This window comes from Sinohyriopsis cumingii, unplaced genomic scaffold, assembly GCF_028554795.1.
Source record: "Sinohyriopsis cumingii isolate HCF-2022 unplaced genomic scaffold, ASM2855479v2 utg000913l, whole genome shotgun sequence".
In the NCBI taxonomy this organism is placed as follows: Eukaryota; Metazoa; Mollusca; class Bivalvia; order Unionida; family Unionidae; genus Sinohyriopsis; species Sinohyriopsis cumingii.
In genome coordinates, this window is record NW_028315943.1 from 3,675,811 (window position 1) to 3,700,526 (window position 24,716).

General features: G+C 33.2%; 1 protein-coding gene across 1 annotated transcript; it reads right to left on the minus strand.

The window, feature by feature from the left end:
- Positions 1–1,849: 1,849 nt before the first annotated feature.
- Positions 1,850–24,352, minus strand: LOC149773062 (tryptophan 5-hydroxylase 1-like). The gene is made up of 13 exons (XM_089946832.1): positions 24,209–24,352; positions 14,494–14,613; positions 14,052–14,253; positions 13,236–13,339; positions 12,326–12,393; positions 11,242–11,292; positions 8,406–8,504; positions 7,851–7,897; positions 6,880–7,015; positions 5,424–5,550; positions 5,120–5,215; positions 2,935–3,068; positions 1,850–2,418 (listed from the first exon to the last, which is right to left on the minus strand). The coding sequence occupies exons 1-13, from the start codon at positions 24,350–24,352 to the stop codon at positions 2,199–2,201; spliced, it is 1,548 nt and encodes a 515-aa protein (XP_089802958.1). The 3' UTR covers positions 1,850–2,198.
- Between the last annotated feature and the right edge of the window lie 364 nt (positions 24,353–24,716).

Genomic DNA, 24,716 nt, shown 5'->3' on the forward strand with positions numbered 1-24,716 from the left:
AAGAATTAATCTATTTTAAGTCAACAGATGTACACAAATAACGATGCCAATTTGCACAAGAAATCTACAACAATCTTCACAAAGTTGATAACACACTTAAATGGAAAAATCGGGTCTTCAAACGTAGTATTAATCCTCAATAAATTCTGTGTACCAATTTAAAAAGTTCTTGCTAATATAATACTCATAAAATAGGCCCAAATTTAATTATAATATGGCAGCCCAATGTTAGCTCTATTCATGAGACAACTAAATTAACTCCTTTTCCGGTTATGTCTCACCAAAACTACTCGTCACTGACAAAATGGCTAAAATATGCACGTTTTTATTTTCTATATTGCTACACACTGTAATAATAAGGATGATATTAATTAAAACTAATATGAATGGGTAAGAATTTTACATTTGTATAAAATTTAAATCAAATCCGTTATAAGTTCTGGAAAATCAATAAATACCTTTTCTTCTCAATCGAAATTTGGTATATTTCGACGTCTGTTTCAAAAGAAATAGATTTATGAATGAAAAATATATGAATGTTATTAATGCCATAGTTACATTATTGCTTTTATTATTATCGTTGCTTTTGGTTAGGTGTTGCACGGCACAGGAACACATGCATGTTAGTTCTTAGAAGTATATTCCCAATAAACCTGACAGCGCTAACACTGCATATATATATATATATATATATATATATATATATATATATATATATATATATATATATATATATATATATATATATATATATATATATATATATATATATATATATATGTGTGTGTGTGTGTGTGTGTGTGTGTGTGTGTCAGATAAAGTGAACTCTTATCAACGGGGTACATATTATACCTGACCTGGATTTTACCTAAATGTTGGTAGGTTTTTACACCAATGTTCGCTATATCAATAACGGCAGTATTTAATTTTACCTTATTAATTACACATTAGGCTTATTATTTAGAATATGACCCTACATGGAAATATGGACAACACATCAAGAGGAAATGCAGACTATCCTCGATATCTTGGAGATCACAGTGTTCCTTACCTGGCTTGATTCCCTTCCATTAAAGATCAAATTATTCTATCTTTCACTCAATTTTCAGTCTAACCTGCTTTGTAGATCACCCTTGCAGAAACAATACTACATAGAAAAGTAAATTTACACACAAAATGAGTGTAAAGACCTTAACAATAGGGAACTGTATGGAACAGAAAGACTCCCGTAAAAATAAAAAAGGTACAATTGATATGAATGGCCACCAAATTACCTGCTTACGAAAGGTAGATCAAAGAACTGGTGGAGATATATTTGTTATCATAAGTGTGTCAGGACTCTTTCCTGAACCAAAAATAAACAGACTTTTACGAAGAAAAGTTTATAAAACACTCAGAAAAAAGATGCATAGCAAATCGTTCCCATCACACTTATGTCTACCGAGGCAAGGTATAATTTCAGCGCACAAGAGTTTCATCGGTTATCCTGAAGTAATTAAAAATCACAATGAAGGCGAGCATAGTCTTTTGGAACCGAGAATTTTAAAAAGTTTTTTGAATATCTTATATTTTGTCATGTTAATATAGACAAGATGTGATACATGTATTTGTAAAACAATTCGTGATTTTAGCTAAATGATAAAATGAATGGAATAATAATAATAATAATAATAACACAATAGTGTATAAAGCCCTAGTGATATGCTAAATATGTAAAGGTCATACTTTACGAGGAATACAAACCACAGGTATAAAGCGTTCCGTAAATTGCACTATTTTAAGAAATTATCACAATGACGACAAGAGGATGAATATAAGATGAAGACGAACACGATTCTCTTACAAACATCTTTCGAAAATAACATTTTTAAATGGAAAAAAGGTCTGTTCTACTTAGAACCGTCCGTGAAGAAAGCCAAAGAGACAAGTTACGTTATAGAATGCTTTACCCGAACAAGACAACACGTTTACAAGCTACAGAAACTTTAACACTAACATAAAGGGACTTAATTTAGGTGCTCTTTTGTGTAAAAGTCCAACAATCGTCAGTGCATGCTCTACTGTTGAATATTTCATAAAGTATAATGGCTTATATCATCTTGCAACAAAGTAATTTGGCATGCTCAGCAGCTATTTTCTCTGTGATATATTTAGTTTCATTTTTCTTCCTGGATGGAGGATTGTTTTTGGTGTGAGTTTTAGTTGGGTTCTTCTTCCTTGATGGAGGATTGTTTTGGAGTGAGTTTCATTTTGTCCTGCATTTGAACCTTACGCAAAGCGTCGCTAACGATGCAAAGGTCACCTTTTAGCTCACTGACCACGTAAGCTATGCATCTCGTGTTGTCCAAGACATCTAAGCTCTGGGTGTAAGGGTTATAGCGCACGGCAAATGGTCGCTTGATGGTGCTGGCAAAATTTCTGGAGTAAGAAGAACAATGGGCTTTGAAAAGTCATTAACTGATGAAAAATTTATACACTCCTTAACTTGTTTTGGTTTAGTTACTTCTGCTTTTGTAGTCATTAAAAGTTTCGTAGCAAAAGTAGTATCATTTGAAGAAAATAGGTAGATTTATATTTTTATTAGCGGTAGTTATGTTGTTTTATTTTCTAAGAAAAATTATTAAATCTTCAAAAATTATAAGATGCATACCAACAGAAATCGACAACATTCAGTTTCAACCACAAATTTAAGACAGCTGTATTTGAGATATAAATCGAAAGTGAGAAAACTGAGTTATTTTATCTTCTATAGATATGACCAAACGGGCTTGGAGTCATTGCTATTTAAACTTAAAGCGAAACCTTCCCAAAGGAAACTTTTTGTGTAATGGACGATTTCGCATATTCGATATGAGGTTAGAGTGTACTAGGCGTGATAATGTTATGATAAATTAATTTTTCATTTCATATCTTTCAGTGTGAAACCGTTATTACCTCATGGCCTCTTTTGCCTCCTCAAAGCTGTCAGTGTAGAAATAAACATCTTGGAAGGTGGTGATAAGACATTCCTGTTGGCTTGTCCGCAAAGGTTCAAACGGCTTTTTTATTGCCTTGTCAGTGAGGGCATGCTAAAATGTACGATCAACAAATGCTTTAATATTTCACAGCATGTTAAGAATGTTGTGGTGTTTCTGGGATTACCTGTCGTTGTTTTAAAGGTTTTGTTTCCAGACATCGTAATAGGTTCAATGCAGTATTGGTATTTGTGTCCATCTAGCCATAAAATCTCACAAGCATACATACATACATACATACATACATACATACATACATACATACACACACAACTTCTCTGTTAGATTAGACTTTCTTGCATTCGGACATATATAAACATTTATTCCTTTGAAATGTCAGTACAAAGTAACATTAGGCAATTTTATTTCAGATTATTCTCAGCAAGGCTCTTTTGGTTCTTCCTTCACTTTCGATACGAATCCAACTATAACGGAATAGCAACCTTTTGTTCCTTCTTGTTATATATGCAACTCTTGTGTTTCAGAACATATCGGTCTTGGCATAAACTTTAAAATTGTATTATTTTGCACATAAAGACGGCACTTAAGTGTTCAAATGAAAGTTCAATCCAGTTGCCTTTTATGTTATTAATTAAGGCATCAGATTGAAAAGTTGAACTGAAACTTTGTATTATGACCGGTGTCAAAAATGTCCTGTGCCTAACGTTAATTTAGCGAAAAGCAGCATTTAATTAGTTCAAAAGAAAGAACAAACGATAGAGAAATGAAAAGAAAAAAAAGGGTTACGAATTATGACCATTTCATACGGATATGGTTTGGCAACAATATTCAGATCGTTGATTTCACAAAATGCAACTTTTCATTACCTTTTAGCTATAAAGGATCACTATACTTAATGCTCACTCATTTAAATCTCATGAGACTTATCGGCATTAAACCGATCAGCATACGGTAAACGTAACACGGGTTTCCAATAATATTGCCAGCTGACACTAAGTCAAAAAGATTTCAAACTTACGACATTCCAAAGGAGATTTCTGATTTTTTATGTCAAATCTCTCACTTTAGAGTAGTAGATATAACCATGGAAAAACATATGACAGAACGCATCGCTCCATATACAGTGAGAAGAGAATCAGAAGGAAGATGCACTCGTACCAAAAAAAAAACAAACAAACAAAAAACAAAAACAAAAAAACCGACATGAAGCCTGAAGTATGAAGTAAGAAGCTTGAAATTCTTCCTGTGGTTCCCGACCCCTACCCACCCCCGAGAATTATGCATTGCTGTTTGGTCATGGTCTCTGCGACTCCCAGTCAAATCAACCTCGACTTTTTCTGTCAAACCAGAAGAAAAACTTAAGATGTATTTTTTTTTGGGTGGGGGTCGGGGTGGAGAAAGATAGCATCTTTGAACAACAAAACAAATACACAGTTTATAGTCTGTTAGCTGAACGTAAATGGACTAGATAACAAGTCAATTAAACATTTTTGACGCTAATGGATATATTCCTCACTGAAAGTAACCATTTAATCCTTTTTGAACGGAACAATACTTAGTTTTCATACACACAGGGACGTTTTATTTCGTCTCTCATCATGTGACATGTTCTTTATAATAAAAGAAATTCAAAATGGCAGCCTCTGCAACAAATTCGTGTGTATTAAAGTACCCGCCATCATTCTACACAATCTATGCGAATCTGCTATTTAACAACTTACTATCCAAGCTTGGATATCATCCCTACGCCGACCGGCTTGGAATACATTTATGACGTTAAGAATCTAACAAAATAGTCCCGAACACTTTGCCTCTACACTTTGCTTGTTTTAATGGCTTGCCAGGGTCAGTCTAATAACTCTCTTGTCTGTAATTTAAACTAAGGTAAATCTTTCGAGAAAAAAAATGTCCATGCTCATTTGAATACTTCCGTTGTTAACTCTTCAGTTACCGAGCGCGCAGTTTTTGAACGTTGTTAAGCTCTACAGTTTCAGAGGTATGTAAATCCCGCATATAGTCCAAATCCCATAATACTTAAATGAAAGTAATTGGTTTCGGAAAATGCCGGAGTTTATGACGTTCGACGCAACTCATTGGTTTTAGTTCAACCAGCACAAGAAGTGCTCATGGTCATGCGTACATACCTTCATTTCTGCAGCAGATGACAGAAGTCCAGCACCATACACACGCAGGTCGCCATCTTGTTTGCATAGACCAAATTCCACACTGAAGAAGTAACACTACAACAGGAAAAATTATGCATTAAACCATTTCGATATCGCGAAATGTAATGGTAATATGCATTTTACTAGGTTATCGAATTATACGGAAAATTCCGTTCAAAAAATTGTTTTGATAAACATTTCCCGTCTCATTCTTTAAATGCAACTTTAAATGCAACAATAAATCTTTTCAAGAATAACACCTAGCAAATCAAAAACTAATTACCGTTGCTAATTTTGCTATTTCTTCATCCGAAGCTCCAAGTGAGGATAGACCTAGTTCCTGAGAAAACTGGGCAAAGCTTGGGTCGGCCAGGAGAGGCACGTGACCCAGAAGCTCGTGGCAACAATCACTGCAAGCAGAAGAGACAGTGAATGGCGGTTTATTAAAATTCAGGATAAATACTTCAGCTTTATTTTGAAAACTAACGTTATTTAGTGCTCAAAATGTAAATTAGTCACATGTAATATTAGAACTAGTAGAAATACATGAAAACAAACACATTATGCGGTTCGAATTTGCATTATTCTATTAGGGATATGCGGTTTTCTTTTGTAAGCATTCCTTTAATATAGAATAAGAAAATGTACATATACCGCAGCCAATAATGCTAAATTTTAGACACCTTAGTACTCATAAAAAAATGGTTATTTGTATAATTAGTTATTTATTCAGTCTTTTATAAACACTGGAGGATTTCGATAGTGTTTTTTAAGTCTTAAACATTTTTATGCACATATTTATTTGCTTTATCTTCTTATTCTAAAATTCATGGAAACATGCCTCTGTTATCTTTGTGTGCACTTCTTATTCTAAAATTCATGGAAACATGCCTCTGTTATCTTTGTGTGCACTTCTTATTCTAAAATTCATGGAAACATGTCTCTGTTATCTTTGTGTGCACTTCTTATTCTAAATTTCATGGAAACATGTCTCTGTTATCGTTGTGTGCACTTCTTATTCTAAATTTCATGGAAACATGTCTCTTTTATCTTTGCTTGCACTTCTTATTCTAAAATTCATGGAAACATGTCTCTGTTATCTTTGTGTGCACTTCTTATTCTAAAATTCGAGGAAAAAGGTATCTTTTAGCTTCTTGTGTACTTCGTCTTCTAAAACTAATTGAAAAATGTTTCTTTTAGGTTCGTGTTTACGTTTTATTCTCAAATTCATGGAAATATGTATCCTTTAGCTATGTGTGTACTTCTTATTCTAAAATTATACTTCTTATTTTAAAATTAATTGAAAAACGTCTCCTTTAGCTTCGTGTGTACTTGGCCATTCTAAAATTCACTGAGAAAGGTCTCTTAGCTTCGCATATACTTCTTACTATTTTTCGAGTCTATCCTGTTAGATATTAATCGAGGTTGGCACTTTTAAAAATAATCTACAAACATTTTGTCAACAATTTAATAAATAGTAAATAAAGGAACCCACCCAAGCATTTATCAAATTTCTCTTCCCGAATATTGTGCTTTGTAATGTACAACCGTTGTATTAGATCAGGAAGTGCATGGAGGTTTTTTTTTTTTTTAATGGATAGTGTCACGTTCCGAAATAATAATTTCACTCTCATGGCAGAAGCAGACGAAGTTTTGTTTACACAAATGATAAAACCAATACGAATGTCAATGTGAAGAGAAAAAGAAAATAAAAAAAAATATAAAAAAAACTAACTTACGGTTCGGGGGTATAAAATGGATGTGTGCTATGACGTATATACTGTGTACAGTGGAAAACCCTGAATGCGAGACCTGCCAGAAAATCTCGTGCAGACAGGTAACCAGCGACCGGTCTCAGCTGAAATCCAGTTCGTGCTATGAAACAGAACGAAAGTGGTGTGATAATATTATAGAATCGTTGGTTATTTAGTTACTATTGTTTTAGTAACTTTATTGGTTATCATTTATATCCATAAACATGAATGTTCATGAAATTAACGCCAAAATATTCCGCAGGAGTTATTTATAAAGTTTCCACTTGGATATTTTCTATCAATAGAATAGATTATACTTGAACAATATGTGATGTGATGTGATTTGGATTTTTAACGTAGCTTTAACAATTTTTCAGTCATATCGCTACGATGTCTGCAATGTGGCAGTTTATAGTGATGTCTAGCACTGGGGCATCATGCCGCAGACATGTAGCATGATGTCCCACCCAGTCACATTATCCTGACACCGGGCCGACCGGTCCTAACACTAACCTCTTAATGCTGAGCGCCAAGCGAGGCAGCTGTTAGTACCGTTTTTGTAAGTCTTTGGTATGACTCGGCCGGGGATCGAACCCACGACCTCCCACATCCGAGGCGGACGCTCTAACCACTAGGCCACCGGAGCGGTATTTGAACAATACATATTCATCAAGTACTCTTGAATACGACACAAAATGATCGCTGAATTGAAATAATCTGGAAACATTTGATTTAAATTTTTTATGTGCATACACAAGCTAAGTGTGACAGAAGAATTTGGACAGATTATACTTTGTAGTACTAACAACGTTTTAGCAATTTCTGTTAATTCATTTCACTTATGTACCTGATGAACTGTGAATATATGCGTGTCAAATGCATAATTCTGTAATGTCCACGTGCGGTATCCCCATAACGACGTACAGCGTGTTTTCTATTTTTTAAAAACCACTTACCCTTCAAAAATTCCGACACATCTTCTAGTTGTGGTATGTTGTTCTCTCTGAAAGGAAACATATATGTATAGACATAACTATTTTTCAACAATTTTTGTCTCTTTGCTTAATCACCAAATTTTGTCAACAATATTCCTTACGTAGCTGCGTAATTTCTATTCTTAATCTTAATTTATCAAGCACCTGTATTATTAGATTATATAAACAACATTTACATGCTTCCTGTATATTATTAATATTATTAAACCAAACTCAGTTTCTCAGTTTGCAATATAAATTTATAAACAACATTGTGCATTGTTTTATCTTTTTCATATTACATGTATAATTATAATGTTGAATTAAATGTCCTAACACGCAGTAAAAAATCCTCGCATTATATTTTCTAATATGTAATTATTGTTCAATGAGAAACGTCCAAGTTGTTGAAATTGTGTCAGATCCCATTGTATTTAAAAGACAACAAAACACATTTAAATTAATTAATTCAGCCAGCTGTATACTTGCATACAATGAACATAGATATTACAGGTAACCACAATACATAGCATTTACCTGTATCCACACTGGCTAATCAGGAGTTGAAGGTTCTGTAAGTATTCTCTGCATGCGTGTGTCGGGTAGAGTTTCGTCAGTTCTCGGAACACTGTTCCCCTGGTTAAGTTTACATAAAGACTAGAGATTAGAGCAAGTTTTAAGATATTAATTTATATTACCAATATATATATATATATATATATATATATATATATATATATATATATATATATATATATATATATACGAGAGACAGATATTTGCATGGATAGACGGACGATTAACAGATAGAAACTATCAGAGACAGACCGTTTTAAAGTTTGTCCACTATGTGAGTGACTTTCTAATCATTAACGAGATATTTTAAAGTCTATCTGGTATAGACTCTATACTTTTTATAATGCAAAGCAACTTACTGCATTTTCAGTGTGCACTTCAAACGAATACCGGCCAAACAATAAACTGACCAAGAATAGAAATTGAAACAAGAGAATGTTCAGCACACAACGGTATGCGCGTTGTCTATGTATCTATGACCTTATGTGCATTTTTGAGTGATCTGGACCATGTTTCCCTTGTCTTTAAATATGTACTTTACTTGTCTTTTTGTGTGTGAATTTTCAAATTTCCATTTCAAAACAGAAAAATTCCATGTAGCTAAACACGCAGCGCTACGATCTATGCTATCCTATTTCACAAAGAAATACACGGGCCGCTTTAAATAGATGTCTTGTATTTTTCTTGCAGATAGATCAATATTGTTTCCTGTAGAACGTCCATGGAGTTAAACTGCGGCTTCGATGAACACTGTACACGTATTTCATAAAATTACCGTCCAGGAGTTGATTTAATTTGATTTATATAGGAATTATGCTTTTTAGTAGTATATCGCAATAACATAGTATAACAAAGACTATTATAACATGTTTAGTTTACGAAAGATACCATAGTCGAATGTTTATAAACACGCTAGTAGACCAAGAACTGCTCATTCATTTTGTCTGGTGGCGTAGAACGTGATTACTGATTAATTGGAGCAAAGTTCGATGGCAGATCTGAGTCAATAACGAATAGCCGTAGTTTTGGACAGCATCTACTAATGTTTATCATATACCATTCGTTTACTGGCTTCGAATTCATGAGACTATAGAGTCATGAATGTCTAGTGAAGATCCGTGCTTTGGGTAGATGCAGACATTATGTTTACTTCCGTCTTATTGCTGATTTTACCTCATACCTTTCAAAATGCAATAATCTCAAAACAATATTTTAAAAACAAATTCACATGCTTTAATATATTCACCCGAACACAGAAAATAGTACTGTTGACGGACTTAAGAGAAACGCCAAGTAAATCGTCTCTTCAAATAACCACACAAATTCAGATAATGTATTCTAATTGTCTGAATGTAAGAGATAATGTATTCTAGCTGTCTGAATGTAAGGAAATATGTATTATAATTGTCTGAATGTAAGAGATAATGTATTCTAATTGTCTGAATATAAGAGATAATGTATTCTAATTGTTTGACTGTAAGAGATAATGTATTATAATTGTCTGAATATAAGAGATAATGTATTCCAATTGTTCGACTGTAAGAGATAATGTATTTTAATTGTCTGAATGTGTGAGATAATGTATTCCAATTGTCTGAATGTAAGAGATAATTTATTATAATTGTCTGAATATAAGAGATAATGTATTCTAATTGTTTGACTGTAAGAGATCATGTATTTTAATTGTCTGAATGTAGGAGATAACGTATTCCAATTGTCTGAATGCAAGAGATAATGCATTCTAATTGTTTGAATGTAACAGATAATTTATTCTAATTGTCTGAATGTAAAAGATGACATGACATCTAAACCAGGGATATCTTTTAAATAAGTCACTTTCCGTGATTAATTTAAAAAAATATGACGATTATTAATATTCAGCTAAGGTGGACACATACATTTTGTTTTTTACCGGGAACATTCATTGTTGAGCATTATATAAAATATGGCATACTAAAAAATTGTTTTGTGGTCTAGGATACACCAGCCGTAAATTTCACGAGTCTTGCTTCCATTTGTATGGAAAATTACCTTGTCAATCAGTGTCGATAGATCAGTCAATATTAATGAAGAAAGATGAAAATCGAACCTGATCTCTGTCGCTTGATATTAAATCACATCATCTTGCATTTAGTTTTCAACCATGAAACATTTAAAAAAAAATTTTACGATGGAAAACAAATGCAACCATTTATGCCCCATATATTATGGAGTGAGACACAGTTAAAGACAATACAAACATATAAATGCAGTGCTATTTCTTCTACTATGAACCCACCCTTCTTTGGAATAAAATAATCTAATTTTGTTTTCATGGATATTACGAAAATATATCTGATATACCTAGTGTTAAATGGCAATATCAGTTCATGAAAATTTATATCTTGAAGAAGCAAATAAAGTAAAGTACCCTGATTTTATTACAAACCAAGGCGACCGACACTGTCTAGTCTATATTCGAACCCGTACCCTTCTGTTAGAGAGTACGGTACATTAACTACTTGGTTTATAAAAGTCGGAGAAAATAATACGGTTATACTTTTTTTTAATATTTTGACAAGCTTCTTGAATATACATATTTTTGTGCTGCAGTAAACATGTAAAAACTTTTGTTTCAAAACCATGAATAGTACTTTCTTCATAGATGTACATTGTAAATTGAACTCTTTTCGTCAGTTTATTTCTTATCGCGTTCTTCGTGGGAACCCATAATTAGCAAAGTACACGTTTTAATTTGTAAGAACAAGGGAAACATTTTTTAATACGTTATAGACGGAGACAAAGAAAATCCACTTGCCATGTTTTCACTTCCTCCTCTGTGTAGTCTACCCTTGGAATCTTCTGATCGCTGTTTTCAGGAAAAATGACAAATTTGTCAAGCACATCGTCAAGTAATAAGCCTACAAACGTATTATTTTTATTCATTTATTCTCAAATAGAACATAGGTTTTGGACTGGTAAGTGACCCTTTCCTTATATCCTACTTACTAAAGACACACACCTTACTAAATAGATTCAAAGTTTCATACAGAAAGTTCATTAACAGGACTTTCAAACTCTTCATTTTGATATTTTCATTAAAAGAAATTATTGATGTATTACATTTAATGGTGATAATTTAAGCTTACATTTTTAACAAAACCAGGATTCAGTTCTTTCTAACACGCACACTAGATTTTCAAATGTTAACAAACATACAATTTCCAGCATATGCCTAGTGATGAAAAGGTCCCAACAACACTGAAACAAGATGGAATTCTTTTAAATTTACGTCAAAGTGAAAACAAACTGCTGCTGTCTTTGATATTTGTACTTTAATGTTGCAAATGTTTGTCAACTGTATCCTCAGATTTACAACACTAATTTGATTCCTCAATAATATTAATACAAATGAGTGGACTTTTTCAGATACACGTGTAGTTCTTCCATAGAATAGAATTATGAGATCTCATCCGAGCAGAAGTTAGTATTAACTTTCATTTGCGTCTAACTCTTTGTTTTCAAATGGACCATATTATTCATCTCTTGTAGGTATCAATGTAGCTTTGTCTGGCCATGCAAAACTGCTAGCAAATCTTACGTCATTGACCCATTATGCTAGTTAGCACGAACGCAGAAAAGTAAACAATAGCTTAATGAATAAACACGTACCAGGCGTGACATGAACCAAAGATTACCCCTAAGTGGTCTCTTAGAAGGGAAAAACTGACAGAGATTGAGGTCTACCCATGTTGTTTGAGGTGTTACTTACCTAAAGCAGTAAACGGGGGTCATTCTGGCCTTCGGTTTATCTTAGTTGATATCAAAGGATTGCAACATTTATACGAGACAAAGAAACAACAAAAACAAAAACAATGTTAGCAGATCAGAACTGTACTTACTGTTTGTACTGCATTGCGATGTCAGCGAATATCGTTCGTCTCTGTCTGTAGATTTTATCTGTAAAACCCTGGATATAAACAAACTATATTCGTATTTCATTCAAAGTTTGTGGAACTTGATATGGTGTAGGGATAGATCGAGACCATTAAGCCAGGATGTATTAATACGCCACATCATGAGGTTCTTTTTCCGATTGAGAAAAAAAACATGAATGGGGTTTTATATTTATTAATACCCCATGTTTACGTTTTCCAAATAGTGTCCGCTATACCGTGAGAATCAGATTAAAATAAATTGAACTTGGTAGAAATTTGATTCTTTGAATATCGACACGCTGATGTCAGTGAAAACTCCGAAATAGATTCAACCTGCATATATAAGATTAAATGGGTATATATTGAACATTTTTTTAAAATCATTGCAATATTTTATGGTCATATTTTCTATTTGTAATTATATAACACTATAAAAACACAGATTTGTAAGATTAAATGAATGATGCTGAATGTAGCATTGCTTTCAAGCTTGCTTAAATGCGTAACTAATGCACCCTACAGTGTGATTTTATAAACCGAATTCCATTTGATTATAATGCTGTTTCTCTTCACCACTAATTAATTGTTTTAACAATAAAACGTACTACTTTGTGTTGACTGTTAAAAATTGAAACCGCTAACATCCGAAATAGCGTCTATTACGTTACTGTCTGGAATTAGAACTAGATTTGATGCAGAAGTCAAAACAGTAGAGTTTGAAAGCCCATTTTTCTGTAGCACAATGTTCGTCAACAACAGATACACAATTTTAATGGTCGAATATATAGGAAGTTTTCCTTTGTACCTTTCAGTAAATTTAAAATTTCGAAAACAAATTATGTTTTAATTAATATTAAGCAGAAACACAACATACCGGATGGTCGGCATCCAGCTCGACCCCATACATGAGCACTCTGTTAGCTGTGCGATCCAAGTCTGAGACTTTGCGGGGAAACCATGGTGTCAACGCCAACGTTTCTAGGAATATGAGGATATGAGAGAATGAAAGAAAATTGGACTTACGCAAGAAGTAATATCAAAAGACACCAATGAAGTTAATTTTCAAAACTCGATACTTTTCAGCCAAATTACCAGATATTTTGAAATAAAATGTTAAAACCAAAATAACAATTTAGAGTACACTGGAGCAACTCCAACGAGCAATGCGACGCTCCAATTAACATATGGATTATGCGAAGAATTTCGAAATATGTCGTATGTATAATCATTTGAAGATAATGCATTGAGCAAATCGATGACCTGTACTGGATGTACAAATCCTCAATAGAAATCCTTCTCAACTAAAAATGTTGTTAATTTGTTATTCTTACTTCATGTATGTATGTATGCTTATATTTATCAGAGTGTCTCCAGTAATTTTTAGGTAGTCGTGGTTTTCTTTTTTTAACCAGGCTTGGTAAGAAATAAAAATAAGAAAGTTTTGATCAATGTACATTAGTATTGAGCGGAATTCTTGTGTCTTGTGAAAAACATTAATGTGGTCAAGATAAACACCATTTTGGGACTATTTTCCACTGTCATATTAACCACTCAAAGTATGTAGAAAATTCATACATTATCTCTCGTAATACTTCTCGAAGTTCTTTATAAAATGAATACATGGATTTGTATTCGACGAGCCATATAGTAAATTCTGTGTAATGTCTTAATAGCAACAAAAAAAACCCACCTGCAAGCGCCCGATTGACTGAAGCAGGTGATTGTGGTACAGGTGTATCATTTAAGGTGATGCTTGCGACTTCTTTCTTTAGACGCTTGATCAGTTCTTGCAGACGAATGTTATCTGTCTCAAGGTCAACATAAATGTCGTACATGGAATCGTTTTTCTTGCTTCTCCGAGACTCAATATGAACCACATTAATGTTATGTTGCTGAAAGAACAAGATAATGGATTACTCAGGACAGACAGGTTTTAGCACTAAATGTCTCTAAAAGAAGGGTTGTCGAGTCAATATTTTGCCAAATGAATTTGTATGAAGTTGATGCACGAATAAGTGCCAATATCTATCAAATATATCGTAACGTCTTTGCAATTTTAAAACAGAAGACCAAGCAATAACCGTTTTGTTGTATATTTTCCACACCTGGAGAGAGAGAGAGAGAGAGATTACCTCAAATATCCTCAAGGCGTTTGCAAGACATCCGACCTGGTTCCGCAAAGAGAAGACGACTGATGTGGTTTTTCCTAATCCAGATGGACTTGATATGCCTTCCAAATTCTGCAATTCTTTCTATAATTCAAAAAGAATACTTTTTACACAAATGGATTTTGGAATTCATCCTATCTCAAATTTAGTTATAGAGGATTTTACCAGTAATTCTATACAAAATAGATAACGGGATAAGAACCCAGTTAAACCGTCCAGCCCTTTATAAAATTACATGCATGGTTTGTTCTGAATTGGCGGAAATAAGTTTTTTTTTCAATGTTGTAAGGATACGTCAAGGTCTCGAATAAAAGACGAATGCGCCTTACAAAATGAGCTTGAAGAATTCCAAATATCTGTTTATCTATACAGTGTCAGAGGAATTTAAATCAAACTTGGATTTATTAAAGTTCAATTCCCGAAATATCAATGCGCATACAGTAGTGAAAACACTAAAATCGTTTCCCAGTGGGTACACCAGTATCGAACGCAAGATGAACCGTATAATATTAAGATTTAAATCGACGATCTGGTCATTACAACATGAATTTTGGCCACATGGCCAGGGCCGGCGCCAGACTATCTGGCACCCTAGGCAAGGCTAGATTCTGGCGCCCCCCCCCCCGGAAAATATCAATTTCAAAATTTATAAACATAATGTACATTTGTCTTTTCATACCCAACAAACATATAAGACTGAATCTACCCGATTATTTGTCCCTGTATCAAATAAACCAGGATAAAAACGACCCTCAATAAAACTGAAATTTATTTATTTCTTTTTCAAAACTGTTGTTGATTTGGAGAAATGCGCCCCCTGATATCAGCGCCCTAGTTGGCTGCCTAGTTTGCCTATATGGTAGCGCCGGCCCTGGATATGGCATCAAAATGTGCACAGCAAAATCAATACAGTATAATTAATTATATTTGCTTCTAGTACCTTGATTACATCATGATTATTATAAATGGTTAAACAAAATCTAATACCTAAGAAACACAGTTTATCTTAGTTTCTCAAACTTAACCCCAAATCGACTAACACTGACTTGTTTAAATATTCTAATATACCCCGTAAACATTAACTTACAAAGCCGAGGTTTCTCAGCCAATGAATTGGGTGACCACTATTGCTTGAAGAGATGACCAGACTAGCGTGAAGACTTTGTGAGTGTGCTCGCCTGTACATTTACTGGTTGTGTTCCAACTGTGCCAATTTTGAGTGAAGTTTTGGAAACTAAAGTAACATACATAAATTAATTGCTCCTTTTAGTTTCACTTTATTAAGTATTTGTACCTATTAGCAGTTTCCACAATTTGATATTATCATTATGGCAGTTGCAGTTATAACAAGGTGTACTTTCGTCTGTGTTCATTTTAGCGTAATATGGCCAGTAACCTGGTAATCACCGTAGCGTGCAAATTAACTTTAATTGAGTATGCAGCAAACGAGAAAGGAGAAACAAAGATTAAGACAATCCGGTAGGCACCATCAGGTCATGGTAGATGCGGGTATCTCAGTAATGTTCTCCATTACGTTCGTTTTGAAATTGATCCACAATGTTTCTAGAACTATTAGAGTGAAAGCGGCGGCTACGTTTCCCAGATATGAAAATTAATTAATTAATGCGTTCATGCTTTAAAAATATTGAAATATCTTGTGATAAACAAATATTGTAAGTATATTTATTATTTATTCTGTAGAATAATTTCCGTTTGTCTAACAGAAATCGTAAATCTCCATTTCATTCTCTCTCTCTTTTTTTCTCTCTCAAACACATCGATTTGTATATGAAAAACAATAACGTGTACAAGTTACTCGGGATCAGATAGACGTAAGCAATGACAAAGTAGAAGATTTTAAAATTAAAGCAGGTTTTTAAATGTCAAATTGTAAATGACCCTATTTTAAATAATTGGCTTACATTTTCAATCAGTAACATAAAGGTTCTAAGTAGCAGAAAGTTGGGTCCTATAAAATGTCAAATCGTTCTGATCGAGACATCTGTTTGATCTAGTTATTTTTTATGCAAACATTAAGCATAAAATAAGTGATCAGATACTAACCTGCATCCTAGATTGGTTATTGATGCATGCTGATATCGAATCAATCAGGTAAATACATTTTGATGTATGCTGATATTGAATCAATCAGGTAAATATATTTTGATGCATGCTGATATTGAATTAATCAGGTAAATATATTTTGATGCATGCTGATATTAAATTAATCAGGTAAATATATTTTAATGCATGCTGATATCGAATCAATTAGGTAAATATATTTTGATGTATGCTGATATTGAATCAATCAGGTAAATATATTTTGATGCATGCTGATGTTGAATTAATCAGGTAAATATATTTTTATGCATGCTGATATCGAATCAATCAGGTAAATATATTTTGATCATGCTGATATCGAATCAATCAGGTAAATATATTTTGATGCATGCTGATATTAAATTAATCAGGTGAATATATTTTAATGCATGCTGATATTGAATCAATTAGGTAAATATATTTTGATGCATGCTGATATTGAATTAATCAGGTAAATATATTTTGATGCATGCTGATATCCAATCAATCAGGTAAATATATTTTGATGCATGCTGATATCCAATCAATCAGGTAAATATATTTGATGCATGCTGATATCGAATCAATCAGGTAAATATATTTTGATGCATGCTGATATTGAATCAATCAGGTAAATATATTTTGATGCATGCTGATATTGAATCAATCAGGTAAATATATTTTGATGCATGCTGATATTGAATCAATCAGGTAAATATATTTTGATGCATGCTGATATCCAATCAATCAGGTAAATATATTTTGATGCATGCTGATATCCAATCAATCAGGTAAATATATTTTGATGCATGCTGATATTGAATCAATCAGGTAAATATATTTTGATGCATGCTGATATTGAATCAATCAGGTAAATATATTTTGATGCATGATGATATTGAATCAATTAGGTAAATATATTTTGGTGTATGCTGATATTGAATCAATTAGGTAAATATGTTTTGATGTATGCTGATATCGAATCAATCAGGTAAATATGTTTTGATGCATGCTGATATTGAATCAATTAGGCAAATATATTTTACATTATTACTAGCAAATTGAGCGATGATTAACTTTAAACAGACACGAGAAACAATACAACGATATGTTTTATATGAAAAGAAAAAGAAAATCTACCAATATTGTAATAATATCTCAAGGGTTCTCACTTGAGGTAAAAAATATATCATTGAAAGTTGTAGTATGCATGCTTTATGCCTTCGACAAAGCTAAACAAGCAGTGGAATGTATCCAATTTATACTTAACTTGAGCAGTAGTATGTATCAAATTTCTACTAAACGTAAGCAGTGGAATGTGTCATATTCATTATATACTTAAGCAGTGGAATGTATCCAATTCAAGCTAAATTTAAGCAGTGGGATGTATCCAATTCATGCTAAATGTAAGCAGTGGGATGTATCCAATTCATGCTACATTTAAGCAGTGGGATGTATCCAATTCATGCTAAACTTAAGCAGTGGGATGTATCCAATTCATGCTAAACTTAAGCAGTGGGATGTATCCAATTCATGCTAAACTTAAGCAGTGGGATGTATCCAATTCATGCTAAACTTAAGCAGTGGGATGTATCCAATTCATGCTAAACTTAAGCAGTAGGATGTATTCATTGATGCACCACTATATAATTCACGCTGATCACATCGCTCAATTAAATCTTTACACAAGTGTTTTAGAGTCGATTAAAACTTGATCGTGATCTACAGGTATAGATAGCCCATGAATTTATATATGGAATAGCAGTATTAATCAATATGTTGTAATGGATACATCAATATTTAATTTTTCTATTTGTGTATGGTGTAAGTTATTTCCCCTTTCCTGCAACTGATTGTCCGGTACAATAGGTTCTTTTTTTTTTTTTACCAAGTAATATCTAGTTGAACGAGCATTTTTCTAGGTCTGTAATTATTTTTAAAGAATTAGAAGTCAATGGAACTGATAAAGGGTTCTGCGTTTATATCAAAATAGACAAAACTTTGCATTTTTTGTTAGATCATCAATGTTATGAGGTAGAAAGTAATATTAATTTCACATGTGTTCAGTATGGCCTGCTAAGCAAAAATACCTACCACGGGGAGGTGTTTCTTGTTTAGAACTAAAGACCACTTACATGGTACTTACTCTCTGTGTAAACACCTTGTATTCCAGGACTACCTTGGTTAGTCTATACGGATCGCTATTATTTAAAGGTAAATTATGGGGGTTTCTTTTTAAAACTTATATTTTAATATATCATATCAGAAAACCTAATATTCTTTCTTATTAAGAATTTGTTAAGCAAATCAAATAACTCGGTAAAACAGAGATTGTATTTTATGGAATTCATGATTGGTTATTAAAGGAACATAAATCTTGCGTAATTGAAGAAATATAATAGATTAATGCCACACTTACTCTCAATATAGCCATCGATCCATTGAGAGAGAGAGAGAGAGAGAGACAGAGAGAGACAGAGAGAGAGAGGGACGAAGAAGAAAACTAATGATGACAATGATTGGAAAGAAATATAAAACAATTGTACACTCAAATGTCGAAGAGAGATTTAGGCGTATTTTCTAACATTTTGTAGCATATACGCTACGTTAAGGAAATAAGTTCATTGAATCCCATATTCGTAGTCTCGGTTATCGACAATATTTCCTAAAAATATGAAACTCATTATCTCGCAGTATAATATTTCGCTATATTCTCCTTGATCTTTGCTCTTCTTATGTCTCCATCATAAATCTATCAAGAAATGTTTAATGAACATTTGTGTTTGCAGGCTTGTTTATTAAAATTTATTTCTCTTTCTCTGTCTCTGTCTTTCTGTTTGTCTCGTTTTCATTGAAAATAAACTAATGATGTGATTTATTCCCTCTTTTTACTATTTTAGAAGAATTTAAGATGAGTTTATTGTTTCCAACATCTATGGAATATTTTCACAAAAATTCTCGGTTGGACACGCTGTAGTCGATAGGTCTGTACATCAATGTTTGTTTCATCTTTCTTCATTTCGAAATTTAGAAAAGGTAAAACAATAATTCTTTAGCTTTATCTAATACCAATTTGGGACTGTATACTACATAAAACCTTTCATGTTTACTTGAGCTGACCTTGAAAGTAATACAATTCTACATTAGTGGAGAGGAAATAGCGCAGGTGATAGAGTGCCAGACTCGTAATTCACGTCGCTGGTTTGATATCCGCCCAGACCAGTCCGGGTAGGTTGATTCAGTGTTTTGTTTGGAAAAGGAATTTAACTCTCATTTCCCTGCATAATATAGCCAGTAATGTGTTAAACGTGCCGTTTAAACCTACAAAAATATAGCGATGTCGGAATCCGGCAAGGTTTAGTAACACCGACGATATTGGCACTAAAATCGAATGCCAACATCAAAAAGTAAAAGATCGGCGTTAGTGCTCATGCAGCTGCATGCAGGAGATTCATGATCGTCAACTAAACATTGAACTTTCTCACCCACAAGGTGTGGACCAGATTGTGTGCATTGAGTGTTTAAATCCATGTTGACATTCTTCATTAAATCTCGTTAACTGGGGAAGCCACATCATCATTTGATGTGGCAAGTAATGCTGCCGTTACTTTTCTTTGGCCGTCAGAAGACCGAGGCATGGTTCTGTATGCACGTCCTACGTCTTTAGTGTAATGTCAGATTCATTAATATTTATGCCAGTCTTTCTTAATAAACACCAACAGATCTATCCTTCTGCTCCGTGATTTATAAATACCACAGTTTCAGAATCCAGCCAGACATATAGAGTTATGTGTTTGATGACGGGTTCTTGATTTCATTTGCATAGAAATCTGTGTGTCTGTCATTAGAATAGGTCGCAATCTTCCTTTCTTCTCCCATAATTTATGTATGAGGAGTATGACAATCAAATCCCAGTCTAATTCAACATTTGCATGGAAATAAGACCCAAGACTGCGTCTCTGTTTTATTGATCTTTCAGACAATATAAACGTATGTAAAATTTCCTTTAGTTGAGAGTTGAGAATTGCTATTCTTTTATATGTATGCAGATTTATAACCATTTGTATTATTTGAATATATGAGTCAATAAGAAATTTGTTTTTTTACATTCTAAGTAATGGTTAACAATTGCATTTTATGCAATAGACATATCATCTCATGTAGCTGCGTGTTTCCTATTTCGTCGAGAAAAGCACAGATTTTGCAAATATGGTTAAATTCATGAATATTATTCATTTTGCGAAATGCAATCTTTGATACCGTCCTTTCCAGATTTATTAAAAACGGATTGTTCAATATGAAGGGTTTGATAAATGTAGCAAGGCTCGCTTCTATATACTTAAACGCACGCACAAAGTATAGATCATAGAAACCTAAAAAGAGAACAATGGCGCCGCCGCCATTGCTGTGACGCCTCCTCTTTCCAAGTTTCTTGATCATGGCATGCACCTTGATGGAGACATGACATTTAATAAAATTTGTAACCACATACACTGTACGTAAACGCACAAACTGAAGCACGCATTCACGATGGGCAGAAAAGGAAATACATCAATTGTTATTGTTAAACATGAACACTGGTCGAATCTTATCTTTAGTCAACGACTGTCAAAATGAATACATTTGGGATATTTATGGAAATAAGTTAGCTACAAATCCCTGAAAATTAATCTGAGCTTTTTCCATCATTCGGCTTAAATGAATACTAAATGAAGGCTTAAACACGCTTTAGGACCTGGTAATAGACGATGTAGCTCAGCGGAGATGCATTGGACAATATTGCCAATAATAGATGCTAGCAATTTTCAGCGTCGTTTAACATCCAAACCCCATAGCACATGAGTTTAAAATCCTAACTGAGATAAATAATAACAACATGGAAAAGAGGCTTCACATAGATGTACTTTACTGATAAATTTTATACAAGGAATGAAAGAATAAATACAAGACAAAACCAGACCGTCGATCAAAACATTGAAAGATCTAATAGCAATGATACAATAGCAATACCATCTCAAAAGGCTGCTTCAGAATATTCAGAAAGACATAGATAATAGATAGTTTGTATACATTTTATTTTCGAGAATAAAACAAAGTTGAACTATTGCAAAAATTATGACACATTTTGTTGTGGTCAATATCAAGATCATACTTGCTAGCCAGGATCAAATATTTTCCGGAACAATCATACATACTGCGAAGTTTTGAAGCTTTAGACATACAAATGGCAGTGGTTTACTTCCCTTGAGCATAATATTGCCTGTTATTAACACAACGCTATAGAAATTTAGTGGGAAATGACTCCTGGAGAAAATGTAACATTCAGTTTAGTGTGCATTTGCTGTGATTTTTTTTTCTTTGTAGAGGATTTAGTAGAGAATGGAAAGATTTAGGTAGATATAAAAGAGGAAGAAGCTAGGAAATGTTCTTTGCAGTCATGTAGCACAAGGATCATAACGCTACGAAGTAGCACGCGGCAAATATTACATCAAAATGAATCGCATATGAGTCGCCATATATAATATAATTCTTGAGCCCTTGTTTTGATTGGATTTCAATAATTTACTGGAAAAGAAAAAATGATGATGTAAGCGAGCTCGTGTACAAACGCCCGAAGACAATTTTCTACGGTTTAAATCATGTAAGCGTCTGTACAGCCCTACGGAGATATATTATGAAAGAGTACAAGTTGTGAAGAACATCTATTAAAAGGCTTTTCCAAGTGTTTCGGCAAAAGTTCGAACTTTGCAAACCCTGTATGATGGTATTATTATATGACCAGTTACCCAATAAAAAAACCTTACAAATATTATCTTTAATACGGAGTCCAAGCAAAGCAAAGCAATGTACGAAAAAAGTTAGTGCAATGCAGGTATTTGATTGCAGCTAATGTCACAACATCGCGCACGTAAAAAAAAACTGGAAGGAGCTCTGCTATATCGGTATAGGTCAGTAAATATTTATTGAAAATACTGGACACAATGTCAAGTCACGCAGAATCCCCGAGCTTGCAAGGGCATTCTACTCCAAATGAATGAGGGCCCAATATTTTGTAAAACTCATTCAATAGCCGTTTGATCATGTACTTAAAAACAAGCATATAAATCATTTTGTTTTGTTATAGGAGTAAACAATTAAAACTAATTTTAAAAAAAAATTAAAACTGGACAGTGACCGGCAGCAAAAACGTTCAAACAATGGGGCTCTTGATGACGTATATATAGTGTATATTCCATTTCATTCTTTTACAGTCTTGTGCATTAGGTTTTCTTACAATGAAAAGATCTACGCCTTATTTTTCGTCATCCCACCTTTGTAATATTATTGATATCAATGGCATATTACAGTTGACTAAAGGCTTACTTTTTAACCTGTACACATGTGCTTTCTTTCACAAATAAATTATTAATATTTATTGTTAAAAAACTAACCAATTGGTTTGGACAAAAAAAATATATTTTCATGGGACCTGTTTGTAAAATATTTTTGATTGGCAGATGAGGGTAGTGGACAATGATTTGAATTATGTAAATATGAATCGTTACGACATCGGATGAACATTTTAAATGAAGTTTTAATTATATATTGTACGATTCAGATCAAACTTAGCTATTTGACCAAGGATTAAAATCAAGTGTGTGTGTGTGCAACCCAAAACATTTCATCATAATCATGTATTGAATTAATTGTATATATGCAAACTATAACGTTGTTCAGTGAGCACCATTTGGTTTGCATGATTTCCTATACTTAGTTTGAGTCAGCTCTTGATGAAAACGAACAAAAAGAAGAACAGTGACTTGAGGAATAAGAGGAAAAGGGATTATGCACAGAAAGAAAAATGTGAATTATAAAGACAAAGAAACAACTGTTGTTGGAATAGGTTCAAAACTTTGTTAAGAGGGTAAGTTTATTTTCCAGGCACAGTAACATACTTTCAAACTTCTTTAAAGTTGAGATGTCAATATCAATGAAATTCTGCATGAAGTCTGATCCTCAGTAGATAATCTGAAACCAGTTTCACCGCATCTTAAAAATTCCATCACAAAAGCAAAATGTATTCAGTAAATCTTTTATTTCTGTGCATCTGGTGATGACATCTTTATCAAATATAAAAGCAGTTATTAGGTGTGTAAGTTATCATATCTTTAATTTATTTGCAGATAATCTGGTTAAATATTCTGGCATCAAACGATAATCATTAATTTTAAGAATCATTAAATTAAATTCTATGAATCATTAAATTAAATTCTATGAACCATTAAATTAAATTTATGAATTATTAAATTTAATTCTAATAATTTTTAAATCACAAAGATCTCAAAATTCAGCATAATGGCGATTAATGAAAGCAAAGAATGTTAAGGTATTCAAGGAAACATATTTTGGGACAATTTAAATGACACTATTGTATGATTTCCTTTAAATTTTAAACCATAATGCACAATTCATAGTATTGCCAATCATATCAGGAATACTATATTTGGAACCTTTTCAGATTTTTAAAACCATTTTAGAGTATAAATCATTAACGTCGTTCGTGAAGTAAAGGTTATGATAAACAAAAGAATATTATCGGAAATTTAAACGAATTTCTTACCTCCAATTCTTCCACATCATTTTGGGAGGGAGCTTTGATACTGTTGCATCGTCTTTTAATCCGGAACTGTTCCATCTTGCTGTAGTCCCTTTTTTCCTGGCCGTCAATGAGTTTGGGCGCTCCCTGTTTTTGATTACTGTCCATCGTGGACACTGAACGAGAAAGGTCGCGTAAAGCGCACTTGTAGGGTTCCACGCAGTTCCCCGTTTTTGCTAATGAATATTGTGTCGGCCGACACCGCAAATGGTATCACAGAGCCAACAGAGCAACCAAATCTCAGCTTCCTTATGGGTTCTGCTTCAGTTACGAGAAAATAATTTTTCTTCAAAGTTTCTTTCTCTTAAATACAAATAAGCTTTAAGACAAATATTCAACCTGTTCGAATAGTAATACTAAAGTATATTTCCGGTTTTCGTTTGGTTAGAACAATGTTCCAAAAACCATGCAAAAATGAAGCATTACAGCGATTCTCAAATGGTCTTAGCTTGCAGATCGAAATGACAACAGA